This window comes from Mastigoproctus giganteus, chromosome 2 (genome assembly GCF_048544385.1).
Source record: "Mastigoproctus giganteus isolate SK-2022 chromosome 2, ASM4854438v1, whole genome shotgun sequence".
In the NCBI taxonomy this organism is placed as follows: Eukaryota; Metazoa; Arthropoda; class Arachnida; order Uropygi; family Thelyphonidae; genus Mastigoproctus; species Mastigoproctus giganteus.
In genome coordinates, this window is record NC_143576.1 from 81,748,302 (window position 1) to 81,772,994 (window position 24,693).

The 24,693-nt window shown below is 37.8% G+C and overlaps 2 protein-coding genes across 2 annotated transcripts in view; one reads left to right on the forward strand and one right to left on the reverse strand.

Annotated features, from left to right (window-relative positions):
- LOC150089366 (photoreceptor-specific nuclear receptor-like) overlaps nucleotides 1-24,693 on the reverse strand; it is a gene marked incomplete at its 5' end in the record, with an annotated part of 50,819 nt that overhangs the window by 19,154 nt on the left and 6,972 nt on the right. Inside the window, 4 exons of the mRNA XM_090389958.1 lie at nucleotides 1,475-1,721; nucleotides 11,062-11,291; nucleotides 15,637-15,846; nucleotides 22,651-22,754. Coding sequence (XP_090246084.1) covers nucleotides 1,475-1,721; nucleotides 11,062-11,291; nucleotides 15,637-15,846; nucleotides 22,651-22,754 — 791 coding nt within the window. The remainder of the gene's footprint in view (nucleotides 1-1,474; nucleotides 1,722-11,061; nucleotides 11,292-15,636; nucleotides 15,847-22,650; nucleotides 22,755-24,693) is intronic.
- The window catches only part of LOC150089367 (uncharacterized), a 164,720-nt gene continuing 151,148 nt past the window's right edge, over nucleotides 11,122-24,693 (forward strand). Inside the window, exon 1 of the mRNA XM_090368549.1 lies at nucleotides 11,122-11,319. The gene's annotated coding sequence lies outside the window, so the exon portion shown is untranslated. The remainder of the gene's footprint in view (nucleotides 11,320-24,693) is intronic.

A 24,693-nucleotide genomic window follows, 5' to 3' on the forward strand; every position in this document is an offset into this window, starting at 1 on the left:
TGGTCTTTGGGGTATGTGCTTTTAAACGATGTTCAGTAGACTTTCGAAATGACGGCACCTTCGGGGATCAAGGTGCCGTTATTTAGATTTTTCCGTTATCTAGAAAGTTTTATTTTTAATCTTTTTAATATAGAAATAATGAGGCTAAATAAGAAATAGAGAGATTAAGAATGCAATTTTATTAACTACAAATAAAAAACATGACGATCCAACGTTACATTCTGCCATTAATACACTTCTGCTTACACCCCGTTCTATTTTCTTTATTATAACAAGTTTATTTTGCGCGTGTATCGCCGTGGTATCGTCACCGTCCTTCCCAAATTGGGTGGAAAAGGCCTGGGTTCGAATCCCGTCGATGACCGAAGAACTTTTATAGGCTTTTTTCACTCTTGGCTGAGTTAGTGGGTCTCAGGCGTAGATAGCAAGGATCTCCCCCCCCAGAAACTGGAATTTATTGTCTAGCAAAACGGGCAAATCAAGCAGAGAACACATGCAATTTACAGACACAATACACGTGGATATACGAATTAACATTGCGGGTGACCTTACTGTAATAGTTGGATTAAGTTTGTCACTAAGCTTTAATGTTGTTCTTCTTTTCTTCTTTGTATGAGGTTTATTAACTTTAGGAGCCATAGTGAGGGGTTTTTAATTTAAAATAAATGTAAAACAGGGGTATAATCTGTGATATCAGTAAAGAATTCCCTTTCAAAACGGCGAACGTAAACAAACAAATAAATAAATAAATATTCATTTATTACAACTACAGCAAGCCCATCACAGCACTAGGCTAGGGGTATCAACGTGCCGTTGTTTGGGGTGCCGTGATTTCGACAGTTTACTGATAAAGAAATTATTAAATCACGACCCTCATCTCGTGGATAGCGCAGTTAGTATAATCACCATCTGCCCCCCCCCCACCTACCTCCACCAATTGGGAAACGCATTAGTTTGAATCCAGTCAATTGGAAATTGAATCCAGTCAATTTGAATTTGGGTTTTTTGAAACCCAAATCAGTTTACAGTTTGGGAGTATTTCATAAAAGATGCGAATTGACAAAAGTACAGAGAAGAAGTACGAGGTTAGCTTAATGCACGAAGTTAAACAAGGACTAGATTCTGGTTTGTAACACTTTAAATGGATCCAATAAACTAAACACTGATCGTTTACTTTTTTCTAGTAATATAATCGTGACGCTTTTATTTTGCAGAGGGTATAATTTGCCTTTATTCAACTAGCAATTGGCTGTTGGCGTAAATATCCACGTAATCTCGTGGAAATGGAGAGCTTATATAAATTTTAAAGGAAATGGAAAAATAGTGGTACGAAATAGATAAAATAAACGATAAAGAATTAAAAAAAAAAAAAAAAAAAAAAGGCTGGTGCCACATCGGTTTTGCCTCCTTGCATGATTCTGTGAATACATACATGATACATACATACCGATATTTGCAAGAGACAACTACATACCTGCTTTAAATAAAACCACCGCCTTCATGCAAGCAAATTCAGCAGGATCAACAGCAACTCTCTTGAAACGCGTATGTGTGTCTTGAAGACGGCGAAGATCCGTTAACACGACATTTGCTTTACCATTCGCCAGTCCAGTCATAACGTTTTCATTAGGTGTAAACAAGGGACTGGATTCGAGAGGCATACACCATTGTACCGCACATAGGAGAAATAGTTCCGACCAGGTTTCCTCCAGCAGAATGACCTAAAAGAGAAGTCATTTTGAATTACACTATGTAAGTGGTACAAACCTGTTACTGTTACTTTAAAGACCAAAAATAGTATACTGAATGTACTCACTACATACAAGTTACAGAGAACATTGAATTGCTTTGAACAGTTTAGACCTGTTGGCTTTTCTTTTTTAATAAGATAGCCGCTACACACACGCTCTCTCTCTCTCTCTCTCTCTCTCTCTCTCTCTCTCTCTCTCTCTCTCTCTCTCACCGCATGGCAAAGAACCGTGATCGATTCCTCTTATCGGCCGAAGTTGAAAATAAGTCCTTTCCAGACAGCGGAACTTTCATGTTTCGCGTGGCCTGGTTAGCCGAATGAGGTTGCATGGTTTTTTTTATTTTGAGAAGTCTGGTTTTTATCAGAAAAATAGAAAACCGAATTAAACAGTAAACAGTACACAGTTTACAGAAGTTGATGCCACATGTCCTTAGCTGCCTCGGAGAATATCCTAAACAACTCACAACCCACAGATCAGCTCTTGATGTCGCTGTTAGCTTAACAAGACTGGTATGATCAAGAAAAAGCATATCCTGTGAGTAAGAGGGATTCTTCGAAAAGTAGTAAAAAACTTCCATATACTCACGCAGTGTTGGCTAATTATAAAGGATGTAAGGTAGTCATAGGGAGCAGCAATTTCTTAAGTGTACGTTGATGGGAGAGTTGTTTCGCTGAAGCCCCTTGAGCTATATTTACAAAATAGGATAAAGACTGTAGTCACACGGGGGCAAAGTGCAATGGAATGTCTCAGTGACTTGCAGAAGCATGTTGGCAGGTTGCACGTCTTATCGTACTGTGGCCAGGCGGCTAGCTCGTTTTGAAAAGAAGAAAGTGAGAATACATCCACCCGTTGATGCTGAATGATTGGTTCATGGGCATCAATGAGAGGCGCCTCCGTAGCCAGGTGGGAAGGAGCAGCAGTGCGTAGCACACGTCTTGATTAGACCGGGGTTCGAGCCCGTCACCACCAAATACGGAGGATGCGGAAAGGTCAGGGAATGACATGACCACCGCATATTCCCGGAGCAACATGGCCTTAGTTGCTAATTCTCCTAAAAACCAAAATAACAAACAAACAACGAACAGCATCAATGAGGGATGTAACAGCGAGGGACCTGGCTGGAGAAGTTGATTGTGCTACAGCATCAGTATTGCTATGAAGGCGTTATTGCAGTGTTGGAAGGTGAGAAATCCTTGAGCACTCCTCCCCATTCTTGGACATGATTCCTTGTGGCTGATTTTTTCCACAGCAGTCGCTCACAGGTCAGTGCTTTCGGATAACAAACATACTAGAAGTAGATTGTTCCCTCGATATCCTTCTACAAACGAATGCTGCTGACGAGCTCGGACACATCCCGAATGGAATGGCTCGTACAAGAGACTGGAGATTATTTTGACGGAACACAATCGTAAAATGTGTGTAAATAAGATTGTTTTGATTTTTTTGTAACAGCCAAGTTGTTGCCACTATATTTTTAATCACCCTCATACTTGAAAAATTATCTCCTTTCAGTATCGCGTGGATTCAAACATGATCAGTTAGAGTCGCCGCAATGCACATTCAAGAAAACAAATGGAATTCGTTTTAAATTGATCAGCTTCTGACGATTTTTTAAAAACATGCCAGTTTACTAGCACTTTCCCCTCCTTTTCGATCGACATTTTTCAAAAATGGAAGTAGACCTATTTGTTTTAGGAACCAACACTGTATTAATGGTAAATATATTTGGAATAATTCATTACACTGGACCATCAGCGGGTTTCATATCCTGATGGTCCAATTTTGGTCCTGACGTGCCGATGCAAGGGAGTTTCTTGTGTTTCGCAGTGAGCATGTGCACCTCCGAAGCGACCATTGACTGCCATGACATATACGAGCTAATGTCCGGCTCATAGTCTACGTGGATATTGGTCTTGCTGTTCCTACGTTGTACTGGGTGATAAACTAGGCCACTGTGTTGTGTCGCTGCTGTTTTACGAGACTAGACATACGATGCTCACCATGGGCGTCGATCATAAGTGGCTGTCCAACGTGTGACTTTTAGCTGGTTGTTCGACTATGTTGAGTCAGTCACGGTAGCCTCGTGACACCACAGAACGGGAACACTTAACGTGTTAACTGTTGTCACCTGTTACCGGCACCTGTACGCGTTGCTTACACAATCATTCCACGTTCGGAGTCGGTTTTTCAGTATTGCAGTCGTTGTAGTAGGATTCTAGAAGCATTAGCGACTAAGGCCATATTTCTCTGTTTATTGTCCGTAAATTCCGTGTGTTCTGTGGTTAATTTTCTGTTTTTCTGGACGAAAAACTCGAGTTTCCGGGAGCAAAAACCATGTTACCTCGCCTGAGACCGACTAACTTAGCCACGTTGTGATAAAGGCCCATAAAAATTCCCCACGTCATCGACAGGACTCAAATTCGGGTCTTTTCCAATCTTTGTGGTGAGAACGGCGGTTATACCAACCGTTCTACCCACGAGGGCGGTTTTTCAGTGACTGCGAGGAGGAACGGGTTGGCGTCTAGTTCTTTCCGTTCAAAGTCGAAAAGATCTCGATGCCGACCCATTATTCCACACACACACACACACTCAAAAAATGATCGTCACGTGTGCAAACTGCAATGTTATATCAGCCTTTCCCGACTTTGAGCCTTCACCAGCGTCGAAGCCCAGTCATTCTTACACAAGGAGTGTTACTAATACATAGCCAACTCAGTATATACTGTATATAGGGTGTATCAGAATATGTTGGATCCACTTCAGGGATGGATTTAGAACCTAAAAACAATAAAAAAAAACTCATGTAAATATAATTCTGATTTCGCCTTGTTTCCGAGCAAGAGCCATTTTCGTGTTCCAGAAACTATCTGCTTACGTTTACGGGAAATGTTCAAAATGACTATCATACACCTCAATACAAGCCTGCAAGTGCCTAATCATAACCCTCCTCACCTGCTCAAAAGTTCCAGGTGTCTGCTCGATTTGCTGTTCTGGAGCTAATGAGTCTACTACCATCTGAAACTCGTTTTATAAATGAACCAGTTTCCTCTAGGCGTTCATGAAAGTCTTCTTATTTGGCACATAATGATAAGGGAGGTTTTCTGCATACAGATGTCTTGCCTCAGCTGCATTGTATATAGCAAGTCCATACGTGAGATGCATGTCTGTCCTCTCTCGAATTAAATAAGCCTCCATTATCACAGCAAATGCACAGCATCAAAATGTTAATTACAAGCTCCAAACTGAGCGCCCTCCTCAGGAGAAATAACTGAAATCATTCAAAGAGCACTACAGGACCTTGTTTACGTAACTATCAGAAAAGCCCTTTATGAGATATCGAGCATTGTTTGTAGATAGTTGAATGGAGCCAGCTATGCTAACTCAGTTTGTGGAAATTATTGCTGGAACACAAAAATGGCTGTAACTCGGAAACAAGACGAAATCAGACCTATGTTTACACGAACTTGTTTTTAGGTCCTAAATCCATCCCTGAAGTGGGTCCCACATGTTATGATACACCCTGTATATGTTATTTTTAATAATGTGAATGACGCTCTTTCTAAATGAGAAAGAAGCTAAAGAATAAAGGGTATTTGACTATTAATACCGCTCTCTTGCTTAGCCACATTTGATTAGTATAAAAGTTAAACTGTCCTTCCACGCTGTATCAGCTTAGGTTCAATTCCTCTCAAAGACGGGAATGATTTTATGGGTTTTTTTCGCACTATGGCAGAGTTAATTAGCCTCGCGGGAGGCTAAGCAAGGTTTCCCTCCCGGAAACTCAGATTTCTTCGTCCGGCAAAACAGACAAACCGACCAAAGAACGAACTGTATTACATACACAATATGCTGCAATTGCATTAGACGCTGCTCGACGAAACCTTCTGACATAAAAATCATTTAATACTTTTTGTTCATTTATATTACTTTCGAAGCAGCGGATTGCTGGTTAAAATAGCTATTTATTCTCTCTCTCTCTCTCTCTAAGATCTTGAAGCATAGTTTATTTTGAATGGAACGTATTTAATTCGTTTGAAACATTTTTATGGATTTTGAAGCCTTTGTTGGTTAAAATATTACCGTTCACAGTATTCATCATAATTTGTACAATTTGGTACACAGTACAATTCAAGTTTTTAGAAAGAAGAGGGCGATGCATGCAGTAGAGGCGAAATTTGTTTTTCATAAGGTGACGTTACTTTTGAAAGTTTAACTTGCATGTATTGTTTTGTATTTTGTGCACCATGGGTGGTTCTGCTGCTGCTTGCTTAATGTTTCTTTGCTCATTGTGTTGTTCTCTTTGAATTGGACGTACCTTTATGGATATAGTTTCCTTTTCCCCGTGAGTAATAGACTTTGGTTACTTTTTACTTTAAAAATTAAGATACTGAGTTTAGATTTGATTTATTTTGCACTTTAATCGTCAGAAACTTAAGCACGCAAAAGTTCTAAAGAGACAATTCGTCCACGTTTGGTACATGGTTTATCGTATTGTCATCTTAATCATATTTGGTGAATTGATTATTTGAGTTTCCTCTGTGGTTCAAATGTTGCGTATTTCTTGTTTCTACTGGGTATTTTGTCAAATTTCACTTTTCACTTAAAAAAAATTCGCTTCACGTAATGACTAGTTTTTTGTGTGAATGTGTTGCTAACGAAAATTTTATTTTACGTGCTCTGAATGAGTACGGAAAACGTGTCTGAAATTCAGTTTAGTGGTTATGCATAAGAAATATGTAAAAGTAAGGCAAGAGGATTCTTTTCTACTTCTATATTGTGGAAGTGCGTATTATGAATGTTATTCGTCATGCTGGTAACTTGTCACGAGTCGCTCAGCGTGGATTTACATTTCGCTTTATTGATCTAACTGAAAGATAGGAGTAAATATTATTGACTACATAAAGAACATAAAAAGTTGATTTACAAATATGTACGCAAGGCAGATCGAGATCTCCAACTATAAATTCTCTCGTACACCAAAAATGGCGACCAGGAGTTTTATAAATTAATGCATTCGAGCGAAAGATGTGTGCCAATAACCAAATTAAGATTCGAGCATTGTACATATTTCTAACACTTACTTTTAAATAATCGTGTGTTTTCTTTAGTTGATTAACAATAATTATACTTATCTTTAATTTGGATTTAAATCATAATTTGGATTTAAATCACGCCTTAAATGTTTGATTTTAATCAAACATTTAAGGAGTTAGTACTATAGCTGTAAGTTTAGTATTCATTTTAAAAACAGTCCAAGACACTATTTTAAAGGTTAGTCGGCAGTACTCCGGGTTAGATCAGTTTCATTACAATTGCAATATCCAGAACGAGAGGCGACGATAAGCAGGAGTATGCTGCCCCTGGCCCCTCTAATCTTGGTTCCGATGTGATCAGGATTAGAGAGGGAAAGAAGAATTACAGCTGGAAGGCCGGCTTGGTGAGTGTTTCTCTGGAACTAATGCTCTCTCTCTCCACCTACCTACCTGCGCCCCTGTAAACAGTACACTAGAGTTGCACGAACAGGTGGAAGGTAAAGTGAGCGAGTGACCGAAAGCAACTTGGCAACAGCCAGAAGTGAAAGACAATTGCTGATAGATTACAATGTGCATAATGAACTGAGACAGTTCATTATATGCAAAAAAGTAAATGATCAGACACACAAAGAATGCAATTTTTTTCAGCAAATAGGGTAGTAATAGTTAATCTGTTTCCTGCTACTGAGTTTATTCTTACTTTCCAGACTACTCGTACTGTGTGCATTTTTACTGAGAATTTCTTAATTGTATTTTTAAAGTGGAACTTTGGCGCAGGAAGTGACGTATAGTTACGGCAACAAATTTTGTAGAATCTCAGAAATTATCGCTCAAGCAGAGACTTTCCAGTGAGTATTATTAATGATAAAAGAAATTTTTTTCCCCCTAAGCATCGCACATAAGGTACACATGCTTTGAATACCTTTTGGAATAATGATTAACACCGAGTGCAAATGTAACTGAATACATCAGAGATTCGGAAAAGGAATTTGGGTAAATTACCTTTTTAAGAACTATTAAACCAATTCGCCTTCAATCTGTTCATTTCCTCCAAAGAATGTAATCAATCTGTAAACTATCTTACCCGTATACAACCCTTTTTTATGTTTAATAGAGATTGTCAGTTTTGTTTGTCTACATGCTACCGTTGGCTAAAACGAGTATTCCTGAATATATTAAACTAATGGAATTGGCTCCACACTTATGTGCTAGTACATCGTGAGAATACAGGCCTTATGCAAATAATGTGGCCTGGAAGAGAAAAAAAGCACGATTCAGAGCTATTGTGGTTTTCACTTTGACGTATATTAGTCTTAGTTGCAAGAAAATACCAAACACTGAGTTAATTTCTTGGAAATGCTTTTAAGATGCCCAGATGATATGTGCAAACAGCTTACCCAATTGAATAAATATGAATGGGGTCGAGAGGTGGGATGGTCCACGAGGATAATTGCTCTTCCATTTGGACAAGATTCTAGACCAGTTGGTCGATTTATACCACTGTATACAGAAGCACATCCACAGTTGCCATACAGGTTTTGATGAAGCATCCACAAATAGTGAAACGACGGGACAGGGCAACTCGCCGGTAGTGGGACTAAGATTTGCTTTTCTGTGGATTACAGATACGTTAATTAATTTCTGGGGGATCTAGTATCGAGAAGCACCATTAATAAATGATCGGCAATATCAGGATCCCATTTAAGTTTACTGCTTTGCCTTTTCCCCACTTCACTGCATCTTAGATACAGCGACTTAGCGGAGGACAGAAGGGATGCGCGTGTGACACGTTGAGAAATATGTCACACGTACATTCTTATCGTTCACTGGAGAAAAAGCTGTTCCTGCCTGTGCATACAAATGCAGTACAAGCAATCAAGCCGTTCATCATTGATTATTGTTCAGGGTAATCCCAGTGGGTGACATTACGTTGAAACTGTACTTAGGCCTTTCTTCTGCCATTTCGCCAGCAGTTACTTAATTTTTTGTTCTAGCATGACAGCGCTCTGCTCCATATCGCTAATCTTGTCAGAAGGTTTCTTTACAATGTTGATGTGCTTTCCTAGTCTACTAGGCCCTCTGATTTGTATGGCATGGAATTATGACAGACATGGGGAAGTATTCCTTCAGAGGTTGTTGTAGGGTTTTAGGAGCATCAGCGATTAAGGCCATGTTGCTCTGTGCGTATATTGTCTGTAAATTGCGTGTGTTCTGAGGTGGATTTTCTGTTTGATTGACGAAAAACAAGAGTTTCCGGAAGAGAAAACCATGCTACCCTCACCCGAGAATCGTAACGTGGCTAAACTAGCCACGTTGTGAAAAAAAAAAAAAAAAAAAAAATCACAGCTCCGATAAATTAATCTACACTTTTTTTGGTGGGGACAGAATTTTTTGACACTGGATATATTTTTGCAAAGCAGTATGGTTTGTTTCCCGATGGATCGGCAACTGCTAAACTTGGTTGTATTGTACTCTGAAGAATTCTTTGAGACTAGTTGCATGGAATATTAAATGTCTGAAAGGCTTATTGCATTTATTTATTATATGTTACTAGAAGTTGACTTTTGGAGCTGCGTTGATTTACGCCGATTTCACTTCCCCTTCTGATTCTGTTATTGGTAGCAATTTCTCTCCCAAACGGCGAAGTATTCTTACTTCGAATACTCTTGCCGGCTAAAGTTAAGAAATCACTTTCCTTTGAATGGGCACCTCCGTAGCCAGGTTGGAAGGAGCAGCAGTGCTTAGCACGCGCTTCTTGATTAGACCAGGGTTCGATCCCGTCACCACCAAATACGGAGGATGCGGAAAGGTCAGGAATTGACCACCGCATATTCCCGGAGCAATATGGCCTTAGTTGCCAATGCTCCTAAAAACCAAATAATAACAATAATAATAACAATAAATCTTCTGAATGGGGAAGAACACAGAATCAGGAATTGAAATGGAAAAATTTTTCTAAACTTAGTGCTCGCTGATAAATTTTTAATAATCATGCATGGAATACACCAATTTATAGACAGTATAATAAGGCTTCATTGCCTTCTGTACAAATTCTTTAACGATCTTGCTGATATAACATGGAATATTAGGCTTACAAAATTAGCTGCTATAGAATCTGACTCTCAATTACGTTGAAGACGGTGCAAAAAATGGGGTCACCCTCCTCCTGATGCAGCGCACCCAGGCCCGCCACAGAGAAGTCCCCAAAATCTTTCTGATTGGTGGAAATCAGAAACACTCCGATGCCGACCATATTCCTTAGGTATCGGTTCTTGTGACTTTTATCATCTTTCCTAAGATGAAAAGATTCCTTCGAAGTAGGCGCATTCAAAGGACATCTTGCAGGTATCCAATACTATCCTCCCCAGCAAACAGCAGGGCAGCCTGGCAGAGTGAGAGTAGCTTGATTATTCTCTAATTGATTTTCTTTCTTTCTCTCTCTGTCTGGAATATCGGTGACGTGGTGCATTATAACCGCAGTCGTTTTTGTGCCATAAAAAAAAACCAACCAATCTGGAATACCGTGTGGAAAGGGGAACCTGAATAACAGATGTATCTTGCATAATCATAATCTTAAATTAAATCAGCCATATGTCATACAAAAATGAGTAAAAAAAATTAGAATTTTGAATCTGGAGACAGCATAATTTTGGCCTCTTAAGGACTACAAGCATGGAAGTGGAATAACCCTGGGTAATAAGATTCAGCTGCCGTCTAGTAATGTTTCTTAACATAAAATTCCAATTACTCTGAACTACAATAGTGTGGTCCAGACCTTGACCGTGATTCACACTTGGATATTCATCTCTCTGGTACTTGGTTATATGCACCCCACCTCTGATACGCGGTTTTTATAGTCCCTGAGGCTTCCACACATCATAGTTACTAACATTCTCACAAAAGTGAAATTGTAAGCAGGGCATTTTGGGTATAGTGGAACGATCGGACTTGCCGAAGTTCTACACTACACATAAGTTCATCTGTGTGACTTGAATATTAGTTCCATCAATTGTTTGTCAGTGAAACATGCGTAAGCCTTCTTGCCATCGTTGCTGGATTAATGTTCATAACTGGACTCGGGTACATTATTCTGCTTTCAGTTAGTATTGAATATGTTTAACAATGATTAACCCACTTATCTCAATTTAAGAATGACATTGCATAAAGAGGAAACTATTATATTTTCAATGTGATTTTTTTCTATTTTATTAATTATTCAACTGGCTTAATGCAGATTTATCTGTAAGTAAACTTTGAAATTCTTTTGTCACTTTTACCTGATCTCGAAATGGCAAATTAGCAAATGACGGTAGATTTTTCGCCCACTTTACAGCCATGAAGAGTAGATGAGCAGAAGTTTCGTACACGGTGTCATGAGTCGGACTAGGCGGAGTACAGGAATACAGCGTCGTCTCGCCGTATGGAGATGTTGTAGGTGGAAGATAATTTCCGGAAACGACACTGCTTGAACAATCACTGTCTTCTTGCACTGTCGAGTGTTCAGACCCTGAAAAGCGCATCAACACTGCATTAGTGTAAGTAACGGTTAATATATTTTCTTTAAATAACATTTGGGACAAAGAGCCTCAACTTTTAATGTTATAATGTATATCTTTGTTTTGTTCTTGAAATTAGAAGGAAACACCGGTTTGCAAACAATTTTACATCGTTCCATTGTTTCTGAATCTTGTCAGTAAACTTTTTATCACCGTTGGCTGAGCTTTAAATAATTGCAGTACATTCTTCGTGATGAATTATGTTAAATTACTGTTTCGATGTCTTTAGTTTAGTTGTTTTTGAACTCGCATGACTAAGTTAAATCTTCTGCTGAATCGATATTTTCAAGAAAAATTAACTTCTGTTAAAACAAAAAAAAAAAAAAACTGTTGACATCTTATTGGATGAAATTATGCACCAACAGGTCCGAAAGATACATTTTTAACAAAATGTAGTCAACAACTTACACAAGAAAGAGCATCCGAGTGTTTTCTCTTTAACAAAAGAACTGGTAGAATCTTTAAAGCATATTAATTGTTTCTGTGTATTTGCCCATTTAACTGAACGTAATTTCGCATATAAAATAACCATTACATAAGAAATAATTTAAAATATTATTACTGAATGCAACATTACAAAAAACAACCACATTCACTCAGGCCATACTTTACAATCATAATAAACTTCCTTTGCTGAATTTAAGTTTGTGGAGCGTAATCTGAAAGTTGGCTTGAAATGTTGTTTTTTTCATAAACCATTGTTTCGTTCAAGAGCTGCACACAACACTTATTATTATTATTGCTGCTTTTACTCCTTATGGGATTTTTCATCCCGTGACTGGTATTGGTACCAAGTACATGTGTTGGTTGTTTGTGTTTGGTTACTATTATTATTACTGTTGGTCGAAGAACTCTGATTATCCTGCTGGTGTTCAGGATCGCGCATTTATAGCGTTCCATTTAAGTGTTTTCTGGGAGGCCACTAACACCTGACACCGTGATCGGGATGGTCATTACTTGTTCCAAATGGCACATTTCTTTATTTTCCTGTCTTAAATCTGTGTACTTCCTGATCTTTACCTCGTAGGTTCTCTGGAGGTTGCTGGTGTTGGGCACCGCTATGCCGATTAGGTTAGTAGCCATTTTCTTCGTGTCGATGAGGGTTATGTCTGGTGTGTTGTGCGAGATCGTCTTGTCCGTTATTATGGCGCGGTGCCAGTATAGTTTGTGAGTAGGGTCTCTAGTCCGGCATAGGTTCATACGTGTAATACAGTATACTTACTTTACTAAACTGGTATTTTTGCGCTAGCTTCTAATGTGGTCATGTCTATGAGTGTACTCCGTCTTGGTGATCACCTTGGAGCCCGCGGTGATATGTTGGATTGTTTCTGGGGACCCTGTGGTATCGTCTACGTATCATCTGTCACTCTGGGTTGTTATGATAGTTGTAATAACCAATTGTAAACGTTAGTTAATTACTCCAATGTAAAATATCCAGCAACACTTTTTGTAAGTCTAAAGAGTTGTACAAATGATGCTACGAACTAAAGTATCTTTTTTATGACCAGGTTTTGGCGCATTATAGCCTTAGTTGCTAATGCGCCAATAAAACCCAACCAACGAACTAAAGTTATTTGATAAAATATACATCTTAATCATCTGTGATATTATACGTGTTTCGGGGGTCTACTGAAATCCATCTTCGGCCCTAATACAGTTTTATTAGGCCTGAAGACGAGTTTCAGTATAATCGCGAAACATAGCCAAAATATTTTGTATTTAGCATGTATTGAGATGACAACATTTCAATAAATAGCTACACAATCTCACATGTGGTGAAAGAGTGCATATTTCAATTAGTTTTATTAAGTTGAAGAGCAAGTGTCATAAGACCACGCTCTCTACAGTAAGTATTTGTGGTCAGAAAGCAAAACTGATATTAGCAACTTATTTTTCCTGTGCACCGTTATTGGCCAAAATAATTGTCAATCAATCGATCATAACAGTATATTAAACAGCTATTGAATAACGAAATGCCAATGAAATAGTATGATTTACTTTTCATATAGTAAAGTTGTAAATAAAGTAGAAAATAAAGAATTTTCATGTATATGAAATTCCTTGTTTTTGGTTTTTTTTTTTTAAATGAAGAACTTATCAGCCATCATTATCTGGGTACAGCAGAGTTGACAAATTGAAAGACTTTACATAAGGTCTCTAAACAATTTGCTAGAAAACCACTTTTTTTTTATAACCGGATGACTATATTTTAAAGTAATGCTGTATAAATCTGGCTTCTTTGAAGAGATGGTTTTATTAATATTATTAACACTAACCTTTTGGAAAACAAAATTAATTTTATACTCTAGGGCGGCCACAGGAGTTCATAAGATATGAAAGAATAAAAGTACATCGCTTTATTAACCAGTCACACGGTTTGAACCCAGGTGTATTAATGTGTGCATCCGAAATGTGTGTATTAATGCGCCTTCGCGTTGGACCAATAGTCTACAATATCCTCTTGTTCTTCATATGACAGTTTCTTCCTTAGATTCTTTTTATTGACATCGGAATAAATCTGTGTAGGGAGTTTGTCGCCGTATGCAGTTATTCTAAGCTCTCACACGGTGTGAAACGAAAGAAAATCTCAAATGCCTCTTGTTTTGAACCTCGTCTTCTTCCATAGAGTGAAGAGAGACAGTGATCATAACCACCAGGCTACCCGCAAGCATCGGGTAGAGTTAGCGCTGCCTCCTTAATATTATTTACTTCAAGTGTTATGTAATGAACACACTGTTAATTCATTTGAATCTTAATTGAGTGGTGTTGCTACATTTTGGTAGGCCTTATTATTATTATTATCCATATGATGCAAGGAAGCCTGAGGCTTATGCTGCACCAGGAAAAAAAAAAAAAACGTTCCCGAGTAACCCTGAGAGAGAGAGAGAGAGAGAGAGAGAGAGAGAGAGAGAGAGAGAGAGAGAGAGAGAGAGAGAGAGAGAGAGAGAGAGAGAGAGTGTCAAAAGTAGAAGGGAATCACCAAGAAAGAGAAGAATGATGATATCCACATTTTCAAAGTAAGCCTCCTGATAACAAAATAATTCATTTATCCCTTGGTTTTTATTTCTCTAATTTTTTATTTGAGTTGCACTCTTGATATTGGATCAAAGTTTGCTTAAAGCGAAATATGCGGCCTTATTTTCACGCAAGACCCAGAAACTGAGCTGAGTCCATGACTAAAGTTAGAAATATGGTACCGGAAAGATGTAAGGGCACTAAATAAAGCAGCTGAATGAAGGACTGCTGTATTCTGGGCCATGTTATAAACTTGTAAACACCCGATGAAATTTGGTATATATCTGTTTTTTTGATTGCTGGAGGTCCGTGATTGTCTTGTGTTTAGTAACTGTTAAAATGAAAGAAGTAAACTCATATTCGTTATTCACATCTTGTGTAGGGTATACTGTCTTTTACACACACCACTCTGTTAGGTGCGACATATGTGGAGTAGTAGTTGATACATTCTTGAAGATTAATCGTTCCGTAAATTAACTTTGATTGTTTTGAATTATTGGCAAGGCAATTCGGACCATGAAGAGTCGTTGTTACTTATTTGAAAATTATTATTATTTTTTTTTCTATATATCAAAGTTGGCTTTCCTGACTGTTGGAACAGAACTTCCACCAACGAATCCGAGGAAACCTTTCCCTTCCGTTTTTAATTAATTCTTCAAAGTACCCCAGTAAGTTGTTTCATAAACCGATTCCAAACTGAAACTTTTAAGCGAGTGGCAAGTACTTTGGTCACTGTTCTTTTAAAGATGCAGTGAACTAAATTAGCGAACATTTAGTCCATAAATTCATATTACGAGGAAAAAGATTTACACTGGGTGGCAGGAAGTTTTCTTTTAGCCACTTGTTAATTAGTGGAATAAGTTGCTTCCATAGCGTAAATATGGTCAAAGTCGCTGATGTGCCTTGAAGCCCACTAACGCCAAGTTAATCTCCATGCATAGTTGGGGTTTGACAGCTTGGTGAAATTCAAAGATCAGTTGGATGGTTACCTACGTGAGGAAGGAAACACATAGCTTTGTTATTTTGTATATATTTTTAATATTATTTATTTCTTATATAATTTTATTTTTGTTTTAATCGGCTATTGCAGCAAAAGCTTGTGGCTTCATTGCCATGTATGGCTACTAATGTATTTTACGACAGATCCAGAATTGCCCAACCTTTAAAATTAATGTCTTCTCATCAACCATTCTCCACACAATTTACTTGCATTCCAAATTAAAAATAAATAAATAAATAAAAGAACAGAAAGCAAATTGCAAATATGAACGTCCAACTTACCGCTGTTGCTCCCGAGTTCTAATTTCGAAGACATGTTTTCTGCGGTGATAAGGTTGGGAAGCATCCGATGCGTTGAGCACGGCGGAGGAAACACACCCACAGCTACCGTAGCTGCAACTCCCGTCCTTAGCAACCGCTCTCCGCCTAATTCGCAGAGGGTTTCCGGCCTTATAGTCGCTGTATTTCGGGGCTGACGTTCGTTCTGTACTGCTGTTGGAGAAAATAAATGTAGGAGAGAAACACCCACATTTCAGTGGTAGCATTATTTATTACTCTAAGATAAATGACAAAACGTTACAGATACTTCTGCACGGATAACAGATTTGGTGCTACTTCGAGGGTCACGCTGCCAAAACAACATTCTGTTGCTACTCTGGACAGCTCCGAACTCCAATTCCCTCTGAATACGTGTGCTAATAATTTTCTGTATTTTTAAAGAAATTTTCAGATCTGTGTGCATTTTTCCAGTATTAGAAGTTTCTTGTTTTTTTTTCACTCTCCATATTTCGTTTTCGGCGTCTAATAGCTGAAAGCAACGCTCTCGAGTGCTAATTTGATTCTTAAATCTAGTTTATTATCGAAGATATCTTTACAGAAACTAAATTACTGCGCTGCTTCAGGACAAGCGATTTTACTATTTGTACTAAACTCATCATTTTCGCTTAAAACACAGGATGTAAAAATGGTTTATTGCCAAAAACAGAACGTAGGCAGTAAACTTTTCATTAATTTTCAACTTAATCTCTGTCCGTTTAAAAGTGGAGTTCCGATGTCGTACAAACAACTCCATTTCTTGCAAAAAAAAACTTACTTTGCATGTCTAGTCAAGTTTTTCACCGCTTCTACAGATAGCATCACTCATTTGAGGATTCTTTAAAAATACTCCAAAAATCCAAAGCAGCTGGATCACCAATTTAAGAGGAACATTCTGACAATTCCATGTTTTGCAATAGTCAGTAATAATATGTTACACATTGCAATAAAACTCCTTTACTCAGTACCACGTCATTTTTTTTTTCTGATAGGTTTATTTGCGAGAAGATTAAAATAATAGTCACTATTCATTCTTTAATTTATCTTTAAAAATGAATAGTAAGACGGTATCTTTGGATTGTGGGGAAAATTGCAATGCGTATAAATGATAACTGGACGCTCTGTCTACTTCACATTCTTTTCTGGGGTCCTTTCGATTGCGTTTCCATTTCTTTGTTTTTGGGGGGGGGGTCATAATGGTGAACCCGCCTTTCATTTTCAAAATCAACATGACGGTTGAATTTCATTGCACGCTGATTTGAATGGTTTACAAAGGATTTCTCGATATTGGTTCAGTATCATAGGAGAAGCGCCATTATTTTAAATAAACATGTCTCTTCGCTTGTTGGCCAATTGAAAATTGGCTAAAAAGCCATTGAATGATTTTCATTTCAATAATTAAGCATATTAGATGCTTAATTATTGAAACGAAATAAAACAAATGTTTTAATTATCATAAATAATTTTACTTGTAAATAAATTGCTGTTTTCTTTTTTATTTTTAGTAAGTTGCATTCGCAAACACATTCGTGAGCTGTGAAGTGGGTTACTTCATGATCTTTTCACGAAGGTAACTCCACCTAATGCTGTGTCACCACTCTGTTACAGCAGTCCGTAATGATGGCTTATCTTTTGATTTCTGAGGTTTAAATACATCATCTCTATTGATGCCAGTGCCCTGGTATCCCAATTTCCCAGCCTTTATACTATTGTGAGTTGCATTGAATGGTATCTTTGGAAATTGAGGCTTAGAGTAGAGCTGCCAGGTAGCTTATTTACTTTTTTTTAACCATTATTTCCACACTGGTTAATTAATTTATTTTGTTAAAACCTGGGAAAAGTTGTAGGATGCACTATAATATTTGCTCTCTCCTCCCATCCCCAACCTAGTATCTTTTAGAAGTGATGGGTTCACCAAAGATGTGCTCTCCAGATGAGGTACGTTTTGCCAGACTGCAAACGCTGTTAGCAGAAAGGCCAGATAACTTAAATTAAGTCCATCAAGATCTTAGTCCATTTTGGACTATATTCTGTTCACGAAATCAGAATATATAGTCCAAGCTGAAACTCTTGGCAGCCCACAACTCAACAGAGAAGATGCAACTAAGTGAATAGCAGACATTGGGAGTTGAGGAAGGGAGAGCAGAGCAAACTCTCACCAGTAATCAGAACAGTGCCCACGTATTGTTTGATTTATGTATTTCTATATCAGTGGCAAGGTTCAAGATGCATTTGACCTCAGCTGTCAATGCGCCATTAAAAAATGAACTAACCAGTTCAAGATGCATTTACTTTTATTTTCATTCGTTCTATTCTCTTCTTCGTTCACGTAAACTCCGCTTTAAGTATACTTAGTGTTTGACAAAACGAACAAGATTCTACTTCTTTAGTAGATTATATACATTTTTTGACATTTTAATAATGTTAGTATTTATTTTACTGCTACTAGCCTCTATAGATTTATATTCGGTGCATGCCACTCATATCGGGCTCTTGACATTTCTGCCCTTTTCAAATTATAAATCTGATAATTCCAATGGTCTGTTTCCTTGCAGTCTGATTGTTTTCATATTTGGAGTCTTTCTAGCAATCCTTTCTTTGCATCTTTCCGACATTTAAGTCTAACTTCCTGTTCTTTGTTCGATCTGTTAGTTTTAATTTAAATCTAAATCTGTCCTTGATAATATAGAGACTAATAATAGTTTGGCATTACCCCTACATTTATGGATATTTGTGTTGTTGTGGCGGACCCCAGGGTTCCCCTCACTAGCCTTTGCTATCCTACAATTTAAAATATTTATAAGCTAGAGGTCTTAGTCTTACACATAGAATTACTGCTTTAATTTTCCACTGTGAGAGTATAGTGGTTTCGCCACTTGTCAGTCGTTTTGAGAGATTTGGTTCGATTCCAGTCTGATTGGAGGAATTTCTAGTCTTCTTTAATTGATGCTGTAGTTAGCCGATATCAGATAGAGGGAGTAGGGTTCCACCCCGTAAGTTTTTTCCGAGTTTCAGTCTGCCCAACGTGAAATCGGCCCGTGAATGTTTGCTTGTACGAAATCAATGAAACGCGTTAAAATGTCATGGCTCTCAGCTGAAGTTTCCACAGTCAGCTCTACGCGATGGACAATCCGAAAATTCAATTTTCCTAGAGAGAGTCGGAAAATGGTTGCTATCGGATTTAGGAGCTTCGAGTGGATAATTATTCAGTTTCAGAGGTTCGAATCACGGTCAACTTAAAAGCGTGTGCGCGCTACTGCACTCGAGCAATTCAGCTTATGGCCTGTGTCAGGTCAAAAGGCGATTTGCAAATTAAAAACAGCCTTAGAGCATTTATTAGCTTATTTTTTTGAAAAGTTAATAAATGGTTTTGAATCTTATAGATCTAATTCTTATTTATGCACTTCTGCTTCAGATATTTAATCATTGCAGAGCAGATGCCTTCTCGGTACATTAAGAGTAGCAAAGGAGGCAATCAAACCTTTTAGCCATAATTATGAGAGCATCTTTAGATTTAGGGGTAGTCTGTATGGACTGGACATGTGCGAATGTATACCCAATTCAGAAAGTGGGATCAAAAGGACACATCAGTAATTACAGAAATGTTAACTTAACTTCTTTTTCAGAGAAAATAATGGAGTCGCTGATTAAACCATAAATGCAGGACCCTCTAGAAAGGAGCAGTTATATTACAGTCACAGGAACGATTTGTTAAAGAGCGATTTTCTCTAATTTGATTGGATACTGTGATGCAGTAACAAAGACATTTAGATGCAAAAACAATTTTGATATCATATAAGTGGATTTCAGGAAAGTGTTTAAAAATATTTTGCATAAGACTGCTGCGCAAATTGGAGCAGTGTGGTATTAGGGGCAAGTTACTGCTATGTTACGCCGAAGGCATTGTTTTCTGTATGTTTTGGGCATTAAAAAGGTTAAGGTATTTTGTTGATGGATGGGCAAAATTGTTATCCAGTTTTCCGTTAGTTTTAATCTGTTTTTAGGATGATTGGCCGGTTTTTGACGTGATCTGAGCCTCTTCGGGATAGTGACGTCCGTTATGAACTGCAATGGACTTTCACAGCAATCTTAATTCATTATTTATCTCTTGGGTTTCATCGATATTTGTCATGGTACACAGGTGACGACGACAACAGAGCGAGTAAACTCTCGTCCTTTTGTCTGCGAGGGGAAATGCACTATTGCTGAGAGCTCGCGGGTCCTTTTTTTTTTTTTGTGAATTAGGTTGATTTCTTGGAACTAATCAATGGGTAGCCCCAGTTTATGTTAATTGCATGCTGGAAGTTGCTAATATGTGTGATGGTTCACACCCTGTTGCCCACGTTCACTTTTCTTTAGGCGCGAATATGTTTAATTTAATCTCAGTTGATCATGAGATAATTGAGATCACAACTTTTAAATTTATGATTTCAGTCATAGTATCATGACTGAACTCAGTCAACAATAGTCAAGTGCTATTTGACTGACAACTAATATAAAAAATGGAGCCCAATTACACCTAATGAGCACAAAACAGTGGTTTGACAAGACAAATGCAATTGCCCACACGTAACTAAGACGGAATGGTTAAGTCATTGATCCTCGTTCTCAGTAATCATCTTAAAATATAAACAACGTGGAGTTTGTCAAAGTGATGCACAAAGCCTGCACAGAAAAGTTAGGACAGCACTCTTCAAGTTTTGTTGTTTTCCTCACTGTGTGCCTGACTTCTGTAAACTGATTACAGTTCCATATACCCAATGAGTTAGTTGTTACGAGGTTTCATTATGCAGTGGACGAAAGAATTTACTCACCTGCATGCATTCTCCAAGCAACAAAGAAACTGAGATGACGGACAACGGTGGAGAACTTCGATTAGAAATATTTATGCCAAATAATTCACGCACAGTAAAATATTCCCTCTTTGACTTTGCAAAGGTGACGCTCGTGCACAACGGTATCCTATTAATGGAATCTTTTGATAGCCGACGGCATTGCGTCCTTGGACACCAAAGACACAAAGGCAGCTAAATGGAAATGGGACATATGGTGGTGAGGCGTAGGGTTTACATTATGTGGAATTGTATGATAATATATAATAAAAAGTGAAAACAACAGAAGGATTGCAGTTTGTGATCATTTGATTGTTTCGTCTTACCCATTCTCGCACTGAATTATATACGTACAGCATTCTTACAAAGGGTCCTCGCTGGCAGCACAGTGGTTAAAATCGCCGTTCTTCCCATACCAGGTGGAAGGGTTCGATTCGGGGTAGTGATGTCAAGAACTTTTTATTGGCTTTTTCACTACGGGCTTGAAGCAAGAAAAATAAGGTTTCCCCCTCCGGAAACTCTAGCAAAACAGCAAACCGACCAGGGCACCCATGCAATTTATGGACATAATATTTTCAATGACCGTAATATATATATTTTTAAATCCTTAGGAATCTGCCCACCTGTGATGTTACTGAAGCGTGCACCACTTCATGAAGAGTATAGATGTCCCTAATAAAATAGCCACTATGTGTAAGTGAAAACTGTAATATGCTCTTCATTGCCGGTACCAGTATCACCCAGGTTGTTGAGATTGAGATTTAATCGAACAAGTGCTGTGATAGCCATATTGCAGCTTGTTCATATGTTAAAAGCTACCGTGTGGGTGAATTGGTTAAAAATAAAGTGAATTCAATCATTTTAGCGTTCAGATAAATTCGAAAAATATATTAAAAAGCTGCAGTCCTGTCATTAATAATGTGGACAAGTGATGAAGATATATACTGATAGAACTAAAACTGACAGCAGTGTCAGTTTTAGTTCTATCTGGGTATTCTGGAATCTGCTGACATATTCCCATCTCAGCAAATTAGATAGACAGCGGAGAGAGAGAGAAACGAAATCTTTATCTTTTTTTATTTATAGAATCCTGAAGCACGTCATATTCTTCATTTTACACCAGGTTACCTGGCCATTCTGCAGTTGTTACTCGATTTTACATTTATATAAGATATCAGTCACAAATAAAAGAAAGCTATATACATGAATATGTAAGATATTAATTTTCGTCCATTTTGACGTTAATACAAAAGCATCTTTTTAGTATTTCCAAGTATTAATAGGGTTACTATAAAGGCTAGAGTGTATGTAGTGAAGAACGCATCTTCCACGAAAAAAAAGTCCACTGGCGTGATCCTGTTAATTAACGAAAGTATTCTATAATTAGTTTAATCCTGTTAGGTCCCTCTGACCTACTAGGACTAAACCCATGCATTTTCCTATACATCAGACACAAGCTATCGTAGCCTTCATCCACTATAAGTTAGACTGCAGTTTCTCTAGCAAAACGTGTTGAAACGTGTCGACTTTGTGATGGCCTTTGTTCTTATTGCTGCACGTTTGCCCTCATCTGGTGATGAAATCACTTCTCCAAATTTAAAATTTTATTAAATGGAAATGCTCGTCGAAATTCTGGGTAAGGGAACAAAACTGTATAATAAAAGTAACGATGCCTATTACGAGCGAAAACGGCGTCCCGGTACGTACAAATCAGTAAACCACCAAGAGGTTTCGTTCCCATTAATACCCTGAATTTGTGAACCTTAAAAGCAATAGTTAAGAATAGCCTCGAAAAGTTGTTCCAATTACAAAATATAATTGATAAAGCGCAGTGTCTGTTACTGAAATTCATAGATATTTAAGGATAATTAATTAATGGGAACTTCTCAAATACCTTTTAGAATTATATTTATCTCTGTGATTATGTGCCATATTAAACATTAAAATGAAAAGATAGATTCCAAATCCATTTCTCTTAAGTATCTATGAATTTCACTCAAAATCAAATAATTTCTAGTAATTGATTACACTATAACGTGTTTTTTTTCCCTTTTTTTTCTTTTTTTTTTTTTTTTTTTTTTCAGTACTGCAACAAACTACCAGAGTTTACTGTTGTCTAATAAAAAGCATAAATTGAAAACATCCTTACCGTCTTTGTTCATCCCCATCTCTAAGCATTTCTTTAAACGACATGCTTGGCACTGATTTCGGTGAGCTTTGTCAACGACACAACTTCCAGTACCAGCCTGACACCTAAAATAAACACGTTTCATTTATTTCGAGTTCACAAATAAATCAGTTTTTTCCCCCCCCAAAAAAATCAAGGGTATGTTTAAATACAATGTATGTACGAATCAAGCTAACACTAGTCTGTGCAGTCGAGCCGATATAAAATCTCATTGCTTAAACATTATAATAAAAGGTGGTTGATATGGAAAAGTTCCATGCAACGAGATCATCTGTGTTTGGGCTCACTTCCCCCAATCGAATATCTTCATCTTTGTATCGTGGGTGTTCTGTTTGTTTGCTTATATGTAAGATCAACCCCATCTCCTGAGATTGATTTATTTTTAAAGCGGAAATTGAACCTAGAACTTTCCCAGAGGATGACCAATAGCGAAACCATTATTGTTGGTAATGTAAATATTTTTGTCCACTGCCATGACAACTAACATAAAATCTTATAAATGCATTATTAAAAATGTTTGCCGCACTTGGGGAACTGTAGGTTCTGTGAGGTGCGATATAAGATCGCAGTTGCTGCTATTTCTCTAGGTGATGTGAACGTGATCTGTCTGATAATATCCCGTAGAAATAGGAATGTCATAATCCCACTGTACAAGGTAATTTGTAAGACTGTATTTGGAATACTGTGTTCAAGTATGGAAACCTCATTTGAAAAAAAAAGAATTAAGCTTCTTGAAAGGGTCCAAAGACCCTCAACTCGCATAGTAAGATCAGCAAAAGGGCGACTGTATGAGGAAAGATTCCGTTTATGTAGGCTACAGAGCTCGGCAATCGGGCACCCCACAAGTAACCCGATTGAGGTTTATAAGGCTCTTAGAGGGGTCAGTAAACCGAACGAAGGGGGAATTTTCACTGTTATAGAGAATTCTAGAACAACAGGGGAATAAATTCAAATTACAGGTGAAGAGGTTTAGGCTAGGTTGTAGAAAGCTTTCTTTTAGCCAGCGAGTTGTTGATTCTGGAACAAATTGCCTCCGCCGGTAGTTGAAGTCGACGGTATGAAGAAATTCAAAGGTCAACTGGATAGTTATCTAAGTGAGGAGGGAGCGCATAATTTGTATTTTCTTATCTTCTTTTTACGTTTTTATCCGGTGCAGCAAAAACCTGTGGCTTCCTTGAAATATGTGGCTAATACTAATACAGTGCATAAAGATTTCACAGCCGTTGATTCTGTACAAATAGTACCGCTTTAGTTGCTGCTACAAAAATAGTTTGGGATCTTTGGATAACATCTCCTGTCAAAAACGCGCTCCAAGAGGTCGTTTCTCTTTGAAGCATAAAAGAAAATGTTTATAAACAAGTGTTGAATGGCCTTCCACACGGGACTCTTGTCAGTGGACATCTCGGAAAATTTTCTGCCCTTCTTAAATCCTCCTCTTTTCACAGATCATGCCGATGACATAATTTGTGCTATATCATCTTTCAGTTGCGAACCATGGTAATACAACTCTGAACAGCTCAATTTTCTCTACAACGATCATCCTATACTAAATTCTTTGATTTCATTAAAAGGTCGGTAGAACACCATGAGCTTTCCTGGTCCCCTTTCCATCTTTACACCGCTCAGAGAACTTTACATCTACCCGTATCATAATTTTCGGATCCCCTACTTCCTCTACTGTTCTCCGCCAAGTGTATAAGTCAATTTTGGAATTGATATTGCTGTATTAAACCTTGAATTTTGATGTATTAAAACATAGCTACTACTTTTCTGATCACTCTTGAAACTGTTCAAGTCATCTTGAAGAAGACCTGCTTCACACTGATCATTAACGACACTCCCAGTATTTACATCGTCTGCGAATTTTGACCTCAGGCCCTGTATCCTTTCGTTGATGTTATATATGAAAATCAGAAACAACGATGGCCTAAGAATAGATCTGTGGAGGGGATCTGATATTCCACCAATCTGAAGAATATCCATTAATCACGATCGTTTGCCTTG